Below are 21,972 nucleotides of genomic sequence, written 5' to 3'. Positions count from 1 at the left end.
CAAATCACAGGAAGGTATGAGACAGTTTAACCCTAAATTCAGTAACTCATTAAAGTAACAATAGTGTTGAATGTACATGTCTCTCTACATGAAAAGGGAAGATGGAGCAAATACTTATTCTAATCCACTTTGCTTTTTGTAAATAATTTAACAAATATCTCGCGGCTATTCATTCTGTGTGAGCTGAAAACAAAAGGGATGTTCCTCTACGCAGGTTTTCCACAGCTCTGTGTATTCCACTCATCAGGACTAAGCCTCCTCTGAACCGGACCTGAGAAAGCTCCCTCTGACCCCTTGCTGCTGCCGCCGCTGCCTCGTGGCCACATTAGTTGCTGTGTTTGCATGGGGGGCGGGGGTCATTTGCCATTCAAATCACACCTGCCCACAGCAGCAGCGTCCGGAGCTGGTCGGAAGGAGAGGTTTTGATTCAGGGGCTCGGACTCGTCAGAGGTTGTGAAATGTGACACAGTAAAGAACATGTAGCTCCTATACTTTTAAAAGATGTTTACAATTTGTAAGGCACTTGTTTCTTCTTTGCACTTTTGTTATTATATATATTTAGATTTCTAATGTGAGTTTAAAGTCCCAACTTTGACCAGGTTTAGATTGACAGCATATGTGTTCACTTGAGTTCATTTAACACAAAACAACATGGTGCTGATATGTGATGTCATTTTACTGATGCCATCTCAGAAAGTCGGTCAACCCTCACATTTGCAACATGACAGCGTTTTACAATATAGTTTTATTTTAAATATAGTTTTAATAATGCCTTTTGACTTGTAAGCACGTGTATTTATTGCAGTTACACTTTGCATTGGTACTAATGCACATTCCAAACCAGACAAAGCAGAAAATAATAGGATAAAGATATACAAACATATGAAGATATTATGAATTTATAAGTAATAAAAGTCAAACAGGGTAGTGTTGATGTGGTGTACTCTCTTCACCAGTAGGTGGCAGCAGAGGACGGTTTCACCCCCCTGGTCCTTGTTATAGTTTATTATTGACACACGCGTGTTGTTTGCATCTGGACGTGTCAGTCATTGCCACAGTTCCTTGTTTATTGTTAAAAATAAATATTGTTGCCAAGAACATTTTGTCAAACGTCATGACGCAACACACACCTGCACGTTATTTCCCTCATCTCCCTGGACCAATCAGCACGCGCCTTTTGACCCCACCTCCTGTCAACAGACGCCGAGGACCAATGGGAGCAAAGGATGAAGCTGAGCGGAAGAGCAAAACCAGAGCCGTGCAGAGCTGAAGTTGAACAAACCTCGTGGCGCATGTTTGTGTGGGTGGGATGAGAGTGAGCACCACCTGCTGGTGAAATGAGGTCACATTGAAGAAGATTTAGAGTCCAGAGGAGAAAGCGAAGAAAAGGGAAATGATCACATGTATATTTACAAAAACAACATAAACCAGCCTCAGCTCATGTTATGTGATGTTTTCCTAATGTCAACTTGTCAACGAGCTCTCAACACCATACTTGTACAATACAAAGTAAAAGCATGTAGCTCACTTTGCAAGTTCAAGTTGTTTTCGTTCATTTCCGTGTTTTCCAGATCCAGTAAGTACTTAACTTTAGACTTCCCTCATGTACGCACTGGACCTGGATTCAGTTACTATGCACCTGCTAAATTAACTGATTGAAATATAAACTTCCCTCAAACCACAGCCTTGTGTTCCCCTTTATGTGATGTTTGTATTAGTTTATTTGTATTGTGTTGTTTTGTTATTGCTCGTGTTTAATAGTTTGTTGCTGATTGTGAATGTTTCTTGTTTACAGGCCTCATCTTAGAAAATAGATATTGATCTCAATGTGACTGCATGATTAAATAAAAAGATACAAAATTACTAAACAAAACGATGCATTTTTATGTAGACTACTACTACTCCTACTACTACTTCTACTGCTCCTACTACTACTACTTCTACTGCTACTACTACTACTAGTACTACTACTACTAATAATAATAATAATAAATAATTCATATAGAACCTTTCAAGACAGAGTTACGAGGCACTTTATAAGTAAAAATAAAAAATGTAAAGCAAACAATTGGAAACATTATAATTTTGTATTATTAATTATATTATTATTGTTGTCGTCATTGTTATTATTGCTACAACAGTATTCTCACCACAACAATAATGTTACAAAATAATAATAATGATAATGATAATCTAGGAGAATAAAATACAATATAAAGATAACATTTTGAAAAAAAGTGTATTAACCCTCGTTTTGTCACCACTGATGTTATTATAATAATAATAATAATAATAATAATAATAATAATAATAAGTACTTATCTAAACAGGGTAACAAGGTGCTTCACGAACTAAGATACAAGTTATTCAATTCAGTTCAATTTTAAACGCCAAATCATAATAACAATAGCCATAACTGATATGACTGCCATCACCAATAATAATAATAAAAATCATCCATACTCAATGTCATAAAAGTCTTTAAACAGTTTAAACACATAAAACAACACATTAGTCGGAACCACAGGTCGGAACCATGGGTCAGAGCGACGACTTCAGAGCTCGGAGGAAATTCCGAGGAGCACTTGCGTGGGTTGCGTGACTGCGTGGCTCTGGCTGCAGAGCGAAGTTGGTAAATAAGGTTTGACCTCCCTCTCTGTGTGTGGAGGGAGGGAGGGAGAGAGAGAGAGAGAGAGAGAGAGAGAGAGAGAGAGAGAGAGAGAGAGAGAGAGAGAGAGAGTGAGAGGGATAGAGAGAGAGGGAGAGAGAGAGAGAGAGAGAAGGGGGAGGTAAAGTGGATTACACGCTGACCGTCAGCAGCAGCAGCGGGAGGACCACAGACAAACACCCCGCAGCTCCCGGTGCCTTCAGTCCGACCTCTGTGCAGCTGGAGTGGGGGACAAGAGGGAGAAAAGCCCCGCTGAACAAACTCTGATCTGCTCTCGCCCACCACACCGTGACCCCCCTCCCCCCCCCGTGGTGGTGAGTACCTGCGACGCTAACACGGCTAATCACGCGCGTGCTGATAAATGTGCGCAGGGAGATGGAAGTGGCGCATGTTTGGGTTCGTCCTCTCCGTAATCCCCCGTTTGTTTGCACGAATCCTCTGCAGCGCGTGCACGTGTCTGACCTCCACGACTGTTATTCACTTCTGCAAACTTCACGCGACCTTCAACTCAGATCAGTGCACCTGGGGAAAAAACAACAACATGCATTCTAAACACGTTGATTCTTTAGGGTTCTCATCCGTTTAGCGCAGTTGTAATTGTAACTTTAATCGTTTAACGTAAAAAAAATACACGTTGCGAGTTTTGTTGTCTTTTGCGGAGTCTCGTGGATACACGCCCACGAGGAAGTTGACAGCCAGATTTAAAAAGCGTAAACAGACGAGGCAGTTGTGTGGGATTTACGTCAAACTGTCAAACGTATAACCTGCGTATCAATATGTCTTGATTGTGGGTATTATACTGAGTAGTCAGTGAACAATTTTTTAATTAGCTTTTTCCTACTGCAAAGTATTGGTTTGATCCGAGTCAAATATTTGTGTTGGACTTATAATGTTGATTTAATTAACAGGTCATAAAATGTGTACAAATAAGCCTCGTGGCAAACTGACACGTTCACTCTCTCACCCCACCTCCACATGCACGTGCACATCATAGACTGTATACAAAGAAGTGCACATTAACCCTGTATGTGAGTGTATATAATGTGTGAATGAAGGGCGGCTTGTATAATAGTGCCACCATATTATATATAAGGTCAGATAAAAGAGAAGATACACTTTGTTGATCTCACGCAGGGGAAATTCGCTCATTGCAGCACTCCTCATATAGTCAGAACGAGGAAGTCAATGAAAACATGTTAAGGTATAGAAATGAAATAAAATAGGCAACAAGATAGAAAGTAAAATAAGAAATACAGAGAATATGCACATGATATGAGCCTTCCACGACAGATGTACTTGAGTAAAGTGGCACATTACGGTTGCACGAGGCTGCATGTGGGCATTATGCTGGAGATAATAGATCTATAGATAATAGAAATAGACATGCGCATATACGATATTTATGTTATATGATATACGATTTGACGTATGACATACCCACCGATCCAAGCTCACCATAGCTGGTTGTAAACGACAGCCAATAAGTAAAGAGAAGTAACACAGTGCTGCCATAATGTATGTTTCAGCTTTATTGCATCAGTACCTCCTTTACACACACGGTCCATCGAAGATATACACACACACACACACGAGTCTCAATCCTTATATGATCAAATGTGTGGGAGCCTCATCAGAAAGGTTTGTTCTTCTGTTTGGCCGACACACTCATTGGATTTTTTAAAATTGCTCAAATATTGATATTAGAATAAAAAGCTGTGTTGCCAAGTGTTGATCCGGTATAAACTGATAAATGTGCCCGTGTTTGTTCACTGCTGATACGGCTGAGAGCAGTGCTCGACTGATGAGGGGACTAATGAGCTGGGCCACTGATAGCTGAGGTGTAATGCTGCTATGACTCTGTTTTCTATTCATCTAACATTAATGTATTATTCACTTAAACACAGAAAAAAAACACAAGTACGTGAAAATCAAAACGTGCACAGTCTCAGTTTGCTTAAATATAACAAATAATCTATATCTATTAAAGTGCAATAAAGCAGAAATCGTAAATGAAATGAATTCATCCATCCCCACCTCACTCTCTCATTGTGATTTATCTCAAGCAACTGTTTGTGACTGGATCATTTAGTCCAGTAAACCACTGACTAGCAGGGCACATGTTTCCTGTCACGTCTCCCCTGTTGTCGGTGGTGACGCTGCGGCTGCGGTGGCTCACCACTGCCCGGCCAAGGAGGGGGGGGGGGGAAACATTTTTCCAGTCTTGCGGCAGTGAAGGTTAGTGACGGGAAGCATGTCAGTAAACCGCAAGGTTCACAGAACAGAAGGCATAAACTCTCACTCGGGCTATTTTCATTGCAGTGAGTCAACAGCTTTTGTAGAGAGGGGCCGCAGAGCTGAGACAACAGCTGAGGTGTGTGCGCGCGTGTGTGCGCGTGCGTGTGTGTGTTTGTGTGTGTGTTTGCCAAACTGCCATGTGTAATTACAGTTGGTATTTTACAGAAACTATCCTGCAGTGACCTCTGACCAACTAGGCAACAAGTCTGACCCTCTATCTCCTCTCCTCTCCTCTCCTCTCCTCTCCTCTCCTCATCTCCTCTCCTCTCCTCTCCTCTCCTCTATCTCCTCTCCTCTCCAGATACACACTGACAAATGGGAAGTTGCTCAATAGATTACATTTGGCAATAAACAGTAACATCTGCCCAATAGTCTGAGATTTTGCAAGTGAGATGTACTGGTGTTGGAAATTCTGAATCTTACTGTAGAAATGAATGTTAAAACTTTGCAGAGGCTAAATACAATATGCAGAACAATATATTTTACACGATTCATGATTTCAGGAAGGATTATATCTGCAGGCTGAATTTCTTTGCTATAATAACATCCTAACATGATGTCTAAATTGGCAGATTACTGTTGATGCGTACCCAGTCAGAGTTTGTTATATTCCTAAATAATCCATGTCCACAAGTATTTAGTGTCTTTTGTCTAGTGGGCCCTTTGTGTCACTCCACTCTCTGCAAACACAGAGTGGCCCTACAGGACAGATGACCCACTTACTCAGTGTGTGTATGCATGCTGCAGTGCACGCACCCACACACACACACACTCCCAAATTGCTTAGACTCTTTCAGCAACGCTTTTTTCCATTGGCCCGAATCCCAGTTCAGCTGTGTTGAAGCATGTTGTCATCCACAAAAACAGCACCTGTAACAAACACACAGAGACAGTGCAGACTTAACAGAGGAATGCAGCACAGCCGCTGTTATTGAGATAAGATTACCTTTGAATCGTGGACGGTGGGTTATATTGAAAAGCAGTATCGCGTCAGGGTTTAATCTGTAACGTGGCAACTCTCTCAGTTTGTGATCGGTTAAAACATGAAGCAGATTATTAGAAAGAGATGGGGCAATGATTTAGATGGACCTCGAGTAGAAAACAGTCTGGCAGCACTATCAGTTACACATAGAAACGGGCAGAGGGTGACGGCTAACCTTGTATGTGAACCAAACACGTGCACAGAAATAGCTGGAACAGGCAGCGGCCAACAGCTCCTGCGCGAGCCCCTCCCTCCTCAGTTCCCTGTGACATTTTCAGCCCCTGGACCCTGTGTACATTTTTACAGCATACACGCATGCACAGCGCTCTCCTCTCCTTTTCGTGTGTGCATGTGCGGCGAACACAGGGAAAGGGAGGTCACGAGTATTTTTAGGCTGAGTATTGAAGTTATGCGAAGATGTGACAGCTGTGTTTGTTTGTGCCTGTTTCTGTTGCGCAGCGGAGAGAGTGTGTCGACGACAGGTTATATTTTCTCTCTTTCCACTCGCCTCATTGTCCATCGGCTTTTCTCTGTCTCCGTGTTCCTCGCCTCTGCCAGGCTTACCAATTGGAGATGGGGATGTAGTGAAACTAATACATTTTCTGTATTTCTTCCCTTTCCTGTCCTCTTTTCTGTCTCTGTCTTTAGTCCATGATGGCCGGTGATATGATGCTACTGATGCGCGGCTTGGCGAAGCTAAGCCAGGCGGTTGTGGAGACGCAGGCCAATACCGTGCGCAGTGGGACAGGTACCTCATCCACCTACACACCTATTCACCTGTTCTCTTCCTGTAACACATTGTCATGTAATGTAAAGAAAAGTTCAATATTTTGTCTTGGAGCTCCACTGCCTGGTTAGCGTCGGCAGTTTTCTTTATTATAACATGACAGCTCCCATAAGTGAAACCAAATCATCTTGATCACCCCCTATTGGCTGGCTGCAGTATATGTCTTATAGACAATTTTTTTCACCGAGATGGTTTCTGTCATTTTTATGAAGTTCTTATCATGCGGATGTGTGTTGAGTGTTATATTGTTCTTATATGTTTACGACTCTACATATATTCTATCTAGACTCTGGCTCCAAATTGCGTCCAAAGTGCAAGTGGGAGGGAGCTGATGATGTTAGGCTAGCATGTGATTAGCTTTAGATGTCGTTTGAAAAGTAACATAAGAAAAAGTGTTAGCTAGCTCAACGAATTTCTAATACATTATTTTATCCCAGTCAAAGGGTTTTGTTACATTAACTTTTGAGTCAAAACTGCATTAAAGGGATAGTTCACCCAAAAATGAAAATTCACTCATTTACTCTATTCCGACGGAGGGGTGGGTGAAGTGTTTGAGTCCACAAAACACTTTTGAAGTTTCAGGGGTAAACAGTGTTGCAGCCAAATCCAATTGAAGTAAATGGCGACCGATTCTTCAATTTGACTCGAAACAAGGTCACTTACACCAAGATTTCAGCCGAAATGTCCACGATATCCTCCTCCTAGTTACTGCTGCAGCAACTTCTGCTATTCGTGAGTTCTTGCGAGAACTCCAGTCTAAAACCCTAACTTGTGTAATGTAAACAAAGCTGCAGTTTAAATACATGTTGATGCAGTTTTTATATTATATTCTTTTATTTTTTTTAAAAGACAGTAGCTTAAAAAAGTAAGTCTATAGAAACGGTAAGGCCTAATTTGCCTCCACTTTATTGGGATTTCCTAGTTGATATAGCAAGGTAATTTAAACAAAATCTGACTATTCATATAATTTTATTGCCAGGCATATGTTTTCTGTACGGTATAATCTAAATTCTCACTGGACCATAGAGCTAATAAAGCTAACAAATGCCCTCTCTGGTGTTCGCTGTCACCCAGGAATCTCAGGTGTTGGTGCTGCTGTGCAGAGTGTCCAGTCGGCTGCGGAGCAAGGCCTCTCTGTGGCCATGATGAAAATGCAGGTGTGTGACTGTGTGTATGAACATTCAGGACGTTTTTAATCAATAATTGTATATTTAGAGGGTTCTGTGACTGTAAAGGGGGTTTATGCTTGTATGTTTGTGTTTACAGGAGATGTCTGGCCAGCAGCAAATGTCTTATTCAGAGTCGGAGTTTGACTTCCCTAAGGATGACAGCACGTTCGCAGCTTCAGAGTTCAGCGAGGAAGGCGGGGACTTCACGGAAAGTAGCGCTGACACGGCAGCTCACCCCAGCGAAGCCGTGGGGGCGAGCCATGTCAGCGGGAAGAGGTCTCTGTTCGACGGCTACAAAGATCCGAGCAAACAGTTCAGTGGTGACACCAGGTCTTACCACCAAGATGCCAGGTATTCCCAGTCTCAGATTCAATTACAATTCACCTTACATGTGTTGGCCTCTGTTTGAAACACTGGGATGATCCTTTCTGTGGTTGGTTGGTTGGTTTGTGGCAGACATTACATTGGGCACCATCATCTCTACCATCACAGTGTGAATCGGCACATGTGGGCACAGTTATACTGTCAGCATCAGGGCACGCAGACCAGAAGCTATCATCAGGACCCGTCTACAGTCGGAGGTCTGACGGCCGAAGACATTGAGAAAGCCCGACAGAGCAAGAGGACGGAGATCAAACCACACAAACAGATGGTGAAATTTATTCCTTGGATCCTGAAACTTCACACAAATGCAAATAGACCCTGATCATAAACATAAACACTTTGACAATCTAATAGAAAAGCATCTGTCTGTTCTGCCTTTTAGTTGAGTGAGCGAGCCAGAGAGAGGAAAGTGCCGGTGACTCGGCTCAGCAGACTCGCCAACTTTGGAGGTACAGTGATACAACTCTGTGTTTCTGTGTCTGAATCATGGCTGATTCACTGGCTGTTTGTCTGACTGTGTCTTCTGATGTGTGTCTGCGTGCAGGGCTGCATGCACCACCATTCAGACTCCTGCCTGTCTGTGCACACAAACTCTAGTCTGTGCAGTTTCTCTGCAAAAATAAAGCAGAACCTCCCTGTAATTTAGCGAAAACATTAACTTATTGGTATTAATCTCAACAAGACAACGTTAAATCGTTATGTTTCCTCCCTCGTTAGTTTGTTTGACATTCTTAAAGTTAAAAACATCATGGAAACTTCTTAACCTTGTAATCATCCGGCTAACTTTTCCCACCCACCCCCTCTTCTAAGCTGGGGTCACCCCAGTGCAGGGCTGTTCCTGCGTTTCCCATTCCATGACCTTCTCACACACACATAAAACATCACAGAATACACATCTGGAGGCAAATCTAAATCCGAATGAAGATAAAGTTCTCAGTTCGAGGGGGAAGTAGAGATAAACACAGAAAACAGATGAATATCATGAGAGCTGGTCAAGTGTCGGCCCCTGGACCTCCAGCTAAATAAACACTGAAATTAGGTCACGCTTAGTCAGTGCTCATTAATGGACTCGTGTTGTTGTTCAGATAAAAACAAACCTTTGTAGTCAGACCGGCCGGCGGAGTCAAAGTGCAGCAGTGTTTTATATGGCCGCATTAAAATCTGTGTGTTTCTTGTGTGTGCTCGTAACGCAGGTCTATTTGTTTTGCTTAAACTTAAACATGATCCGTCAGAATATTAGTTAGTTACTAGACATATTTTCTGCTAATATGAAAATCAAGGAAGTCCACATCTAAAAGCCAGTGATTTGAAATTCACAAATGAACTCGTATATGGCAGTAAAACCCAAGTTGTAGCAGATTTAACCGTGATCGTTTACTTTAAGAATCATTTATTCTGCGTTTACTTAAAACCGTCACTGCCCACATAGTTACAGACAGAGGGTTCCATCCCTTTCCCCCCATCTACACATATGGTTGATGAGTTAACAGGTAGCAAAAAAGTTGGACAGCGATTTACAGAGTGAGAATATATACCCGTGAATAAAAGTAAACCCAGAACACAGTCGGGGAATCATCAGCTCCACTGCAAACACAAGTATATGCAGCAGAATTAAGCCTGAGCTCATCAACACATGTCACAGTGAGAGAGTCAGAGCTGATTCAGCCTGTTGACGGTGGTAACATGAAGAAGGTGTTGAAAAGGTGGGAGGTGTGGGGGGGGGGGGGGAATGTTTCCTTGGTCTGTCCTTCACTGTCCTGTTATTATTTACTGACCAAGTGAGTCTATTTGAACCCGGTCATGTTTAGGTTAGGTTTTAGGCAGTTAAGGTTGGAAACAGGGAAGAAACGTGGTTCATAGTATCATGGATGTGTCGGCATGTTTCCTAGCAGCAGCAATTATGACAGCTTAGTTGCTGTTGCTATGCTTTTCACTGCTTTCCAAGGATTGGCTGAGGTTTGTGGGGAAACAGGTTTTTATCTGATTATATATTTCCGTTTTTCCTGGTTTAGAATAGTAAATAAAAGAAGAGGGATCGTGTTGTGCATATCAGGCACAGGGCTGTCGAAAATGATGGACAGACACTTGTGCTTGGTCTGGAAAGATTTGAAATGCTGATCTGCTTGGCTGCGGGTTACGCACACAAACACACACACACGTACTGAAATCATGCAAATGCATCTATTCTGCACACTATTACAAGTGGTGTACGTGCGTGTGTGTGTGTAAATTCGGCCATCTACCCTTGCATCTCGGATTTGTCGCTTCAGAAATTGCTGACTAACTGATTATGTAATCTTGAGTTATGTAAGGCGGAGCTTAGGCTTGGAGGAACCCACACACACACACACACACACACACACACTCACAGATCCCCAACTCGTTCTGTCTTGTTTTTCCTTTGCACTATCTTTCAAAATTATCTTTAACCCTATAGGAGTTGTTCTTCATCAGCTGAATAGTTACATGATTTAAAGAATGATAAGATTTCCATGTACTCTGTCGGATGGAAGAAGTGGAGCTGTTACAGTTTTGTCTCTGTTACGATGCTGAACGATCACAGTTTGTGTCTGACTGTGATTTTGTGTCAGATATGTTGTTTTGATTGTATCTGACAGCTTCATTTAGTCAGATGATTAACACTCGAACAGAAGCATACATAGTGAAATATATTCTGGTTAATGGTGATTGTCCCAATGATGATAATTTACACCTTTTATAACTTGAATTGCTTTACAAGAAGAAGAAGGATGAAAACAGAACATATTAAGTCAATAAGTAATTGCCAGTTGCCTGTTAATCACTGAAAGTATTATTTTATTGGTATGGTTTTTGTGTGTTTTGTTGTTTCAGTTTGTTTTCAGATGTCTTTACACACTGAGCACATTCATATATTGGTGTTTGTGTAACAATGCACTCTAATTGTGTTCTTCTTGTTACTTTTTTGCCGGTGTGTTTGTGTGTGTGTTTGTGTGTCCTTCAGGTCTGGCTGTAGGGTTGGGTATTGGCGCTCTGGCAGAAGTTGCCAAGAAGACCATGAGACACAGTGGTATAGCAGGTAATACATCAACTGCACACTGGCACATACTATTACTACTACTATTACTATTACTACTACTACATCTACTACTACTTCTACAGCATTTTGTGAAACTCACCTACTCAAGTTTGTTTTGGACATTTTAAAGTCTAGCAACTGGTTTATAACATTCCTGAAACAGAAAACATGGGAGGTTTAATCACTATCAAACTAAATGTACATTTACCTCTCTGTATTTGTATATATATAAAAAAAACCTGCCTCAACATACCTATTTTCTAATACAGTAATTATGAAGGGCTCGTCTGTACCTGTAAAGACAGGCGTTGTGTGTCTTCCTCTTTTCTTTGGCTCATAGCAAGAACACAAAGTGATGTTGCAACTGCCTCCCTGTTGATAAAAGTGATTTGTTGTCAGTACCCATCCTTAATTCATGTTCTCGCACGCTTCAGACCTTTTGTAATGCTAACAGAGTGCACAAAAACGCAACCACGCCACCTCCCTCACTAACTGGTCATCCTCGTCATTCCTGCTCTGCGTCACGATCCTGCTAAGCTGAAACGAGCATTTGGGTTTAAATCTGTGTCATTTGTGCGTCTGTTTGTTGGTGTTGTGTGTGTGTGTTAATCATGCAGCGACGTCTAACACATTGTAAGTACGTTTGTGTGTGTGTGTGTGTGTGTGTGGCAAATCCACTAAAGCCCCTGAAGGCAGCATCCGACACTAAAACACATTACCTGCCAAACTACTGACACATATACACACACATGGAGTATGTTTACAAACACACCCACATTTAAACTACTCTTGATTTTGATTACTGCAGAAAGACCTGTTAAATAGCTAATTAGCTCCTGTAGAGAAAGATTCACTCTGGAGTCGAGTCTCTGAAATAAAAGCATCAGTCTGTATTGTACCGTTTTGACCGGTTGTCATCTGTGTTTTGTTTTTTTGCTGTTGCAGGTGAAAATAAGAAATCCGTTCTGGACTCCAGCCCCTTCTTGTCCGAGGCGAACGCCGAACGCATCGTCAGGACCCTCTGCAAAGTCCGAGGAGCTGCACTCAAACTGGGACAGATGCTCAGCATTCAAGGTGGGCGGCAAACTCAGACAAAAGAAACGAGATAAAAGGAGGCATATGAAATGCACACTATCTGGTGATTGAACTCACTAACATGCACACACAGTTGTTGTGTCCACTAAATATCAACCATCCACCTCAGAGCAAGAAGGTTCTCTGTCCTTTCTGTGTGGACTTTGCATGTTCTCCCATCGTGTGGGTTTTTTATCAGATGCACCAACTTCCTCCCACAGTTTAAAGACGTGCAGATTTAGCTTAGCTTAAGTGGAAACTCTAAATTGCCCATAGGTGTGAATGGTTGTTTATCTCTGTATGTTGGCCCTACGATTTGCTACCAACCTGTCCAGAGTGACCTTCAAGGGATAAGTGGTATATAAATAAATGGAGGGATTGACTACTCCTGTAAGTTAACTAACTTGCTTAATCGCACTAAAAACCCTGAATCACATCTGTGTCCCAAGAGATTTGGCACTGACACGTGGTGGTAGTTGGTTTCAGCTCAACTCTTTTCTGCTGGAGAGAAAAAAAACAGGTGACTTAACTCCACAGAGTCCACAGAGAGCAGATATTGTAAAAATTTTGATGAGCCGTTGATTACCCCCCCCCCCCCCCCCCCCCCCCACCCATCAGCCTTTTATCATAAAAACTGAGCCGTGTGTAAGCCAGCACTTGTTTGTCTTGATGCACATATGGCGGAGACTACACGAGCAGGCGGCCAGCTGCAGGAAGCATCCTGGGACAGAGTTAGCACAGCCAGTTCGGGTAACATCAGTAAACACGTCATTAATTATGTTTGTTGCTGTTGTACCCTCTGCCCGACCTTGTGTGCTGAACTTTGTCCTTTGGCATTCATGCGCGGAGTTTCAAATATGTCCGGGCAAACCTGACAGAGACGTTCAAGTGTAGTAGATGTTTTAAACCACAAAAAAACAGTTATTGGAGACTGAAAGAATGTTGCCTGACATTGACCTTGTGTGCATGTATGTGTTATTTGCAGACCTTGGTAGAACTTGGCTGTGTCCCTAAAGTGTTGACAGGATGATTCTTAAATTCGGGACAAAAGGTCACTGCAGTCGCTTGTACTGTTAGAGACTTAAATAATGATGTGACTGAGTGGAGTTATGTAAATGTGGAGGATGAACGTTCCTGCAGCGGTGACATTTATCTGTCATGGCAGGAACGCAGTTGAGGCTGGCTGATTGTGCATCCAGCCATTGTAACCTTTAGCACGGTCCAAAATAGTGTCAACCTTGAGGGGTCTGAAACTATTTCCAAACTCATGATAATACATTTTGTAACTATGATTCCTCTTATCTTAATCCAGAATCCATCCCAGTTAATCCCAGTGTTATGTTGGCAATTAAAGTAATTTCACTTGACTTTATCAAACGCTTTAATTTATCCAAGTTGAGCAGTGACGCAAGCAACACGATTGGTCAGAGGTTTAACATAACAGTGCTTCTGTCAGGGCTGTAACATTACATCAAAATCACGGTTCGGTACATACCTAGGTTTTAAACTGTTTGGCACAGCGAAAACAAGAAATGCAAAACATCAAACAGCTTCTTTTTCTTCTTTTTGAAATATTAAAGTAGTTTAAGAATGACAGCCAGGGTCTGTAACACTCCTGCAACTGGCTGCAACCTGCTAGTTGAGTAGATCTTCAAAGGTAAATCAAACAATTGATATCAGGGCCAGATAACTTTCAGCATGTATTTAAACCCCATGTTCTGGCTGCTTATCTGCTGCTATAAAAAGCCCTATCGCATTTGTTGCTAGATTGTGGACACTCAACCTTGTCGAGCTGGGTTCTATTTTTAATTTTGAAATTATTTTTGGGTTGGGGGTCGGGCAGTACTGAGCCATGGGCAATCGCTCAAACACAGGGTTGCACCCCTAAGCATCTGTGCTTGAAGAAAAGCAAAGTTGCTGCTGTTTGAGGTCTTATTTTTGGGATACTTGCATTACCATCAAACAACATACTCTCTGTATGTTGTTTGATGGTAATGCAAGTATCCCAAGTATCCCAAGGTAGTAGGATGTATGTTATGTAAGATATGACATGTTGGTTTTTACAGGCCTCTCATTTCATGATTACCTTGCTTTAAATTACAGTAGTGTGTGTACATGTACACATCGTGGCTGCCTTCTTGTGTATCCTGCGTCCGTCTGGTGCGTCAGAATTGAAGGCTACACGCTCGCAAGATGGAATATGCACATGAACCGTCGGGGCAAATGCTCACCATTGTCCCATTGTCCTTCAGATTTGGTTGAAACAAACCCTGGTGTGTTTCTGTGTTTCAGACGATGCATTCATCAATCCTCAGCTCGCCAAGATCTTCGAGCGTGTCAGACAGAGTGCTGACTTCATGCCCATCAAACAAATGACAGTAAGGACCTTTTGTTTTTCTTTGACTTGATGGAACGGTTATAACAAAATACATTATTGTCATCAAATGCACTTTAAATTCCCTTTAAACTTTACATCTTTCACCAAGTGTGGACCAGTTTATTCGTAGGATATCAAGTTGAATATATCACAAGCTAAATATCGGTGATCTATGTCTTCAATATAGAAAGCGTTGAACAGTGACTTGGGTCCAAACTGGAGAGACAAACTGGAGTCGTTTGAGGAGCGTCCGTTTGCCGCGGCGTCCATCGGCCAAGTTCACTTGGCGAGGATGAAGGACGGCAGGGAAGTAGCCATGAAAATACAGGTAGTGTGTGTGTGTGTGTGTGTGTGTGTGTGTGTGTGTGTGTGTGTGTGTGTGTGTGTGTGTGTGTGTGTGTGTGTGTGTGTGTGTGTGTGTGTGTGTGTGTGTGTGTGTGTGTGTGTGTGTGTGTTTACACAGTACATTCTCTTGTTATTAATACAAACACTGCCACTGGAGACGTATTTGTTTCTCTCAAGCACTCGTACAGAGAGAACCCACAGGGAATCTGTTCTCTGGGCCACTTCAGACTCTGATCTGAGTGAAAATAAGATGATTTTTAAAGTGAAATTAGGATTAAAACACTGCAAATATGGTGTTTGTTGTTTCTCCTAAACTCGTGATCTTTTTGTTTGTCCCCAGTACCCCGGTGTGGCTCAGAGTATCAACAGTGACGTCAACAACCTGATGACGGTGCTGAGCATGAGCAATGCTCTGCCTGACGGTACGCACTCGACCGAGCTTCCACACCGACATTCCTGTGATCGCCTTCGTCTTACTCATTCTCCTCTTCCGTTTGTGTCTTTGTGCATCGACAGGTCTGTTTCCAGAGCATCTGATCGACGTGATGAGAAAAGAGTTGGCGCTGGAGTGCGACTACGTTAGAGAAGCTCAGTGTGCAAAGAAATTCAGGTAGAAAGTCGACATTCTTTTTTCTCTCCATTTTAGTGATGAATTTGTGTTATTTTTTGGGATTTGTGTTCACTGTGAGATTTGTTTTTACACTCAAATCCCACAGCTAATACCATTCCCTCATTAAATGTTTAGCTCTTTGGTTCGAGGTCAGAACTGCCAGGCAGCTATATATAGATTTTAATACCTGACATGGACTCCCTACCTACTGAACGTGTGTCTGTGTCTCTGTACGTGTGCTTCAGAGAGCTACTGAAGGACCATCCATTCTTCTATGTACCAGAGGTGATAGACGAGCTGAGCAACAAGCTTGTCCTGACCACGGAGCTCTGCTCTGGGTTTCCTCTGGACCAGGCCGAGAGCCTCACACAGGAGCTGAAAAACGAGGTAGAGCAGGCGCCAGGCACAGGGAGGGATCACTGACCAATAACACATTAGTGAATGTCCTTGTGTGTCACTGCCTCTCTTCAATCCATTTATATTTCTCCCTTTCTTAGTTAACCCCTGTGGAGGACAAACAATTTGAATACATAAAGAAATAAACAACAATAAATGAACAACGCATAAATAAATATGCCATCAAATGAACAAGAAAAATAAAAAAATAAATGAAGGAATTAATTCATTTATAGAAATGCTGCCTAAATTGACATCTCTACTTTCTAATTTGCTTCTGTATTCATCAACCATGTTTTAATTCCCCTATTATTTTTTTTTATCTCATTTAAAAAAAGAACATCCTAATTTTTTAATTTATTCATTCATTCTGGAAGGAAAATACGGAAATGAATAATTTTGAGGAAATTGAACTTAAATACTTAAATCAATCTATAACTCAATTAAATAAAATTCTATTTAAATGGGAAAATAATTAAGTATGGGAATTCATTCAAAACTGAAATACTTTTTATCAAATTAATTAAAGCTGACATGGATTTCTGTTATATATATTTGTAAATTAAATAGATTATTAATGTATTTATTGAGTCCTATATTTGGCCGATTTGGTTCTTTGTAGTCCTCAGTGTTGTGAACTTCACAGGCTGGACACAGCCAAACATTGAGATGCAGGAAAATGAATCAATGTATCTGTGTTTCTGCTTCAGATCTGTGAGAACATCTTGATGTTGTGCCTCCGAGAGTTGTTTGAGTTCAGATTCATGCAGACCGACCCAAACTGGTCCAACTTCTTCTACGATCCAAACACACACAAGGTGAGTTCTTCTCCTGTTACTGAAGTAACTTCTAGTACACATTCTACAGAATGGCAGTTACAGTGAGAATATGACTCTCTAGGTGGCGCTGTTGGACTTTGGCGCCACTAGAGGATTTGAGCTGGGTTTCACAGACCTCTACATAGAGGTAAGACCACTGAGCCTCATTCTCACTTTTTATTGTTTTATAAAACGTTACCTCTTCTGTGTGATATAAGCAAACAGTTGAACTACAGTAGATTGACTTTACATATACATGTCAAACAAATGTTGAGGTAAGGAATTGAAATATGTGTCTGAACAGAGGGAGGAAAGTTGACTGTGATAACATTCGTGATTTCAGGTAATCCGATCAGCTTCTGAGGGCGACAGTGAGGGAGTTCTGAAGAAATCTATCGAGATGAAGTTCCTAACTGGTTACGAGTCCAAGGTAATTAAGTCTTTATCTGTTTTTTCATCTGAATCTTTTGCCATTAAAGTATTTATGAAATTGCTGAAAATGGACAATTAGTCTTACAATACTTACAGGTTGTTCATAGATGGAAGTATTCAGTGTTTTTTCCCCCCCTCTCTGCGTCCAGGCGATGGTGAAAGCCCACGTGGATGCCGTGATGATCCTCGGCGAGGCCTTCGCCTCCACGGAGCCCTTCGACTTCAGCGCTCAGTCCACCACCGAGAGAATCCACAACCTGATCCCCGTGATGCTCAAACACCGGCTCACCCCGCCTCCGGAGGAAACGTACTCGCTCCACCGCAAGATGGGCGGCTCGTTCCTCATCTGCTCGCGGCTGAACGCAAAGCTGCGGTGTAATGAGATGTTCCAAGCGGCGTATCAGAAGTACTGGGAAGGCCGCACACCACCCTCTCACTCAGCGTAAGCCAGTTTCAAGCATCAAGTGCTTTGAGTGACAGTTCCTGGGGCCAACGGTTCAGTGACCGTCGGGTTGTGAAGATGCAGACGTGCAGAGCGGAGGCCGTGTTTCCTGACCTTAGCTGGTCACTGAGCACTTATATTTCCCACTTTGGGCATCCCACTACAATGAGGCTTTGGAAGGCACTTCTACATATTTCCCCGCCGCCACTTCCGAAAGGGAAAGGCTGCAGCAACCTGGCGTCTGAGATGTTGAACTCTTGGCTACATCTGGCCCTGAGAGGACAGACTGAGAAGAGGTTAAGAAGAGGGAACGGTCCTGTTCAGGTGTAAAATGAATGTTTGAAATGTCTCTCCTCTTTCAAGATGATTCTTCTTTTGTTTAGTTTTGTTTTTGCGTTGCTGTGCTTTGTTGAACTTCCGGAGAATCCCGAGTGTCCAGAAATGTCATGAGTGGAAACATTGATTGTGTCAAGGTAGGGGACTAAAGGTTTTACTGTGAGGTCACAAGAAGATAACAGGGTTAATTCAGTATCCGGGCTGTACGAGTCGACCAGGACCAACTTGTCTGGCTCACAAATGTTTTTGCATCTAATTAATTTTCCAGGAGGTTTGATTAGTTTGTTTGGTTTGAATAATTTAGGCTTGTTCTAAATTTAGACCACATATTTAATGCAGGAGTTTTGATATGAAACCAAATAGTTTAGAATCAGACTCGGTGTTAAAGTTCAGATGCCAAGCGGTTTGAGTTCAGGTTTATTAAGCCAGTTACAGGAAATGTGGCAAACTGGAATTTGTCGGCATTTAAACTCAGAGAGGTGTGAGGTTTAACCTGTGTATAGTTTATGTAGTACAGTTTCTTCTGTATCAGCGTAGCCACATTACTGAATCATGTCTTTGATCTAATTGCTGTTGCTGTTTTTAGCTTTTATTCTCTGAGGGAAAACCCTTCGGGGCAATGAAACTGATCCGTGCATTTTAACAAACTTCATGATTTTACTCCGTTTGTGTCTTGGGATGAAAATCTGCAAAGCTCCTGCTCGAGATTTTTGTCCTTTTTTCTCCCGAGTTTCCTGGTAAAGATTTATTGCATGATTTTCAGTTAATTAATAACAAAAAAACGTTATTATTGTGGCTCCGCGTTAGAATGCTATAGACTCACAAAAATCATCACGTTGTTGTTGCTGTCCCTAAGAAGATGAAGCCTTCGTATCAACGCTGTTTGAATATTAACGAGGAGAGAAGGAAGAGATTTCTCTCTGTGTCGCACAAGCTCAGCTCCTTAGCTCGCGTCGCTTCTAAGTCCGTAATCTGTCCACGCCGCCTCGGGTGTTGAAATCCCTCCTCACCTGGCCGGCGTGTGACTGTCTGAAGTTCTCTCCACTCTGCTGTGTAGATACAATCGTGTGAGGAAGGGGGGGGGGAGGAAAAATCAAGGTGCCTGTAATTTTCGGTGGATGTTTGTTTTAGTTTTTTTTGCTAGAAATCTCTACTTTATATTTCATATCAAGGATGGTTTAAATTTTCTAATCAAAAAAGAATTCTTAACTGAAAGATGTGATGGAGATATTTCATATTCCAATGAAAAAAAGAGTAAAAGTTTGATCTACTCCGGTCAAGTGGCTCTGTGTGATCTTTTTTTCATGTGTGACGTCTTTACCACTTGAGTCCATTTCAGAGGACTTGGGCCCGGAGATCTCAATGTATACACGGTGATGAGAAGTAATGAGTCCAGAATGGAAAAGAAACAGAGAGACAGTTTGGCGTCCTTATTTAGAGATGTCTTGGCCGGCGGCGGAGGAGCTGGCAGCGGGCCTGGGGAATAAGCACACACAGGCAAATATTCAGAAAATGTACTTGTGCTGTATACACGTAGATATGTGGGCAAATGAGTCAGTATTCATGCACAGGAAATCCAGGCTCTGAGTGCATGTAGACAGACACCTAGATATTTTCTTCTTTTTATGACACTTTTTCATCCTTGCTGGAAAAATCCAGTAAACACACTTATTTATTATTTCCCCCCAGTCGTCCAGAGCTGTGGTTTGTCGGTGCCTTGTTGTAATTCACTTTAGTGTCCAGCATGTGGCAGTGTTGTGCTTTTTCACACAACTACGGAAAAGAACTGAATCATCATCCCAATAAAAGAAGAAAACACACCCAGCCTGAAGCCAAATATATATTTGTATACTCATATCAAACCCGCACCTTATATGTCCTTTCTGCTTGATGAAACCGCATCTTGTAAGAGGAGGTGTGAGGAATTGGAGTGGAGGATGGTTACACAAAGCTACATCTGTCATTGGGTGTAGGTGCCAAGCTGCCATCTCATACCCTCAAGGATTTATTAATATTATGTTATACTGCAAGGATTTTCCAGTGTTGAGCTTCCATGCAGCTTCATGCAATGTCAGTGATTCCAATCAAAATACAATCATGTGTTTTCCCACAGTTCTTAGTATTCTAGAGACTCCCAGCCAGATCTCTGACAAACACCAACTGCCCTCAGAATATCTCAACCGCCAAAGGTCGGGGCCCGAGACACTACAAAGGTCGACATTCATAAACATGCTTAGCAAATAAATAACTGGTTGTCTTCCTAATCAGGTGAATGTGGCTGAATTCAGGCCGGTTTCTGTCCCGGGTGGGAAAGTTTGTACACCCCCGTGTCGTCCCTGCGTTACATCTCGCTGACCCGTTGTGTTTTGACGTTGCATCTTTGCTTAAACGAGATGGAAACAACTCGACTGTGGTTGTGTTTATACTGTGGAGAGGATGGAGGCAGCGAAGTTGACTGGTTCTGAACGAGCAAGCAGCCAGAAATCCTTATTTGGTGAGAGGGGACACTCAGGAACTCTGGGCTCAAACCTTAATGACAAACACGTTCACACACACACACACACACACACACAACACAACACAGCACAACACAACACAACACAAACTCCACACTTGAATGCTGTCATCACCAACATCACCGTATAGATGGTTAAGGAGACTGTTTTTTATATTGCCATGGAAACACTGGTGTTGTATAGCTTTAGAGAAGAGTACTCAGGAGATAAATTGGGTGAACTGACTTCCTGACTGGAGAAGAAACCTGAACAAAGGTGACACTCAGCTGCAATAGTTGCACTCGAGAAACTTTTCCTCTTCCTTCTGCTTCATTACTTTTCACAGAGGCAACGCCGTCTCAACTGGAGATGACTGTGGCATTTAATTGAAAGCTATGGGGGGAGTTTCATGGAAAATTGTCTTGAAAGTCACACAGCTTTTAATGAGGAGCCATCATTCTTTAAGAAAATTGAAAATTAGAATGACGAAATTTTTAAAATAGCATTTCTTCTTGCCCTATGATGAACCTTTTCACAGATTAGAATTCAGTGCCTCCTGCAATGACAACAGATTTGATGCTGGGGTTTTGTCACATGCTACTCTACCATCTCAGTTCAGGGTGTTAACAAGCACAAAATGCAGCTCATGCTAATGGGGAGGTCTTAAGTTTGATTGAAAACCAAAGTAATGTCAGTTAGTAAAAGTTTGACCTGATGATGGCGCTAGAAGTAAAGCTAAGGGCTCACAAACAGTTTTTACCATTTTATACTCAGGGGAACGGACCCAGTGGCGGACATAGTTTTTTTTATTTATCAGGGGCTATAAAGGGGCTGCAATCTACACAGAGGTGGCCAATCATGTGTCCAACATCCATGCACAACTCCTAGTGAACATTTAAGTCATCCCGTATTTACTGTTAGCTTTGAGTTAAGACACACATGATTGAGTATATTTGATAATTTTACTTCAAAAAAGCTTAAAAATGTTTTTAAATAGATCAACATATTTATTTGTAACGCTATTGATGGGACAAGTGGACCACAGGGCCCAATCAGATTTCACCTGGGCCCCCCTGGATCCGCCCCTGAATGGGCCTAATGTTACGGCAGTTGCTGAAACATTTCTCAAACATCAGCTTGATGGTGAAGCTAGATAGATAGATAGGCGTGACACATCTTAGCTATAGAGGGTTGATTATCATACCTATTAATTATATTAAAAAAAACATGCACCATTTATTCACAAGTATTAAGTCATTACAACAAAAACTTTTTTTAATTTGTATCAGTCACCTCAGATGGCT

At 42.0% G+C, this 21,972-nt stretch overlaps 1 protein-coding gene across 1 annotated transcript; it reads left to right on the top strand.

Annotated features, from left to right (window-relative positions):
* Positions 1-2,761: 2,761 nt before the first annotated feature.
* coq8aa (coenzyme Q8A, genome duplicate a) lies at positions 2,762-19,453 on the top strand. Its single transcript, XM_034580864.1, has 17 exons — positions 2,762-2,982; positions 6,594-6,693; positions 7,807-7,889; positions 7,999-8,252; positions 8,358-8,553; positions 8,668-8,734; positions 11,269-11,343; positions 12,289-12,417; positions 14,710-14,795; positions 14,982-15,122; positions 15,480-15,561; positions 15,656-15,749; positions 15,995-16,136; positions 16,856-16,963; positions 17,046-17,111; positions 17,307-17,393; positions 17,545-19,453. Exons 2-17 carry the CDS (start codon positions 6,597-6,599, stop codon positions 17,839-17,841), a joined length of 2,004 nt encoding a protein of 667 aa, XP_034436755.1. The 5' UTR covers positions 2,762-2,982; positions 6,594-6,596; the 3' UTR covers positions 17,842-19,453.
* Positions 19,454-21,972: the final 2,519 nt, after the last annotated feature.

The sequence above is a fragment of the Hippoglossus hippoglossus genome, chromosome 24 (assembly GCF_009819705.1).
Source record: "Hippoglossus hippoglossus isolate fHipHip1 chromosome 24, fHipHip1.pri, whole genome shotgun sequence".
Taxonomy (NCBI): Eukaryota; Metazoa; Chordata; class Actinopteri; order Pleuronectiformes; family Pleuronectidae; genus Hippoglossus; species Hippoglossus hippoglossus.
Note: the sequence above shows the minus strand (reverse complement) of the source record. Positions and strands in the feature narration are given on the sequence as shown.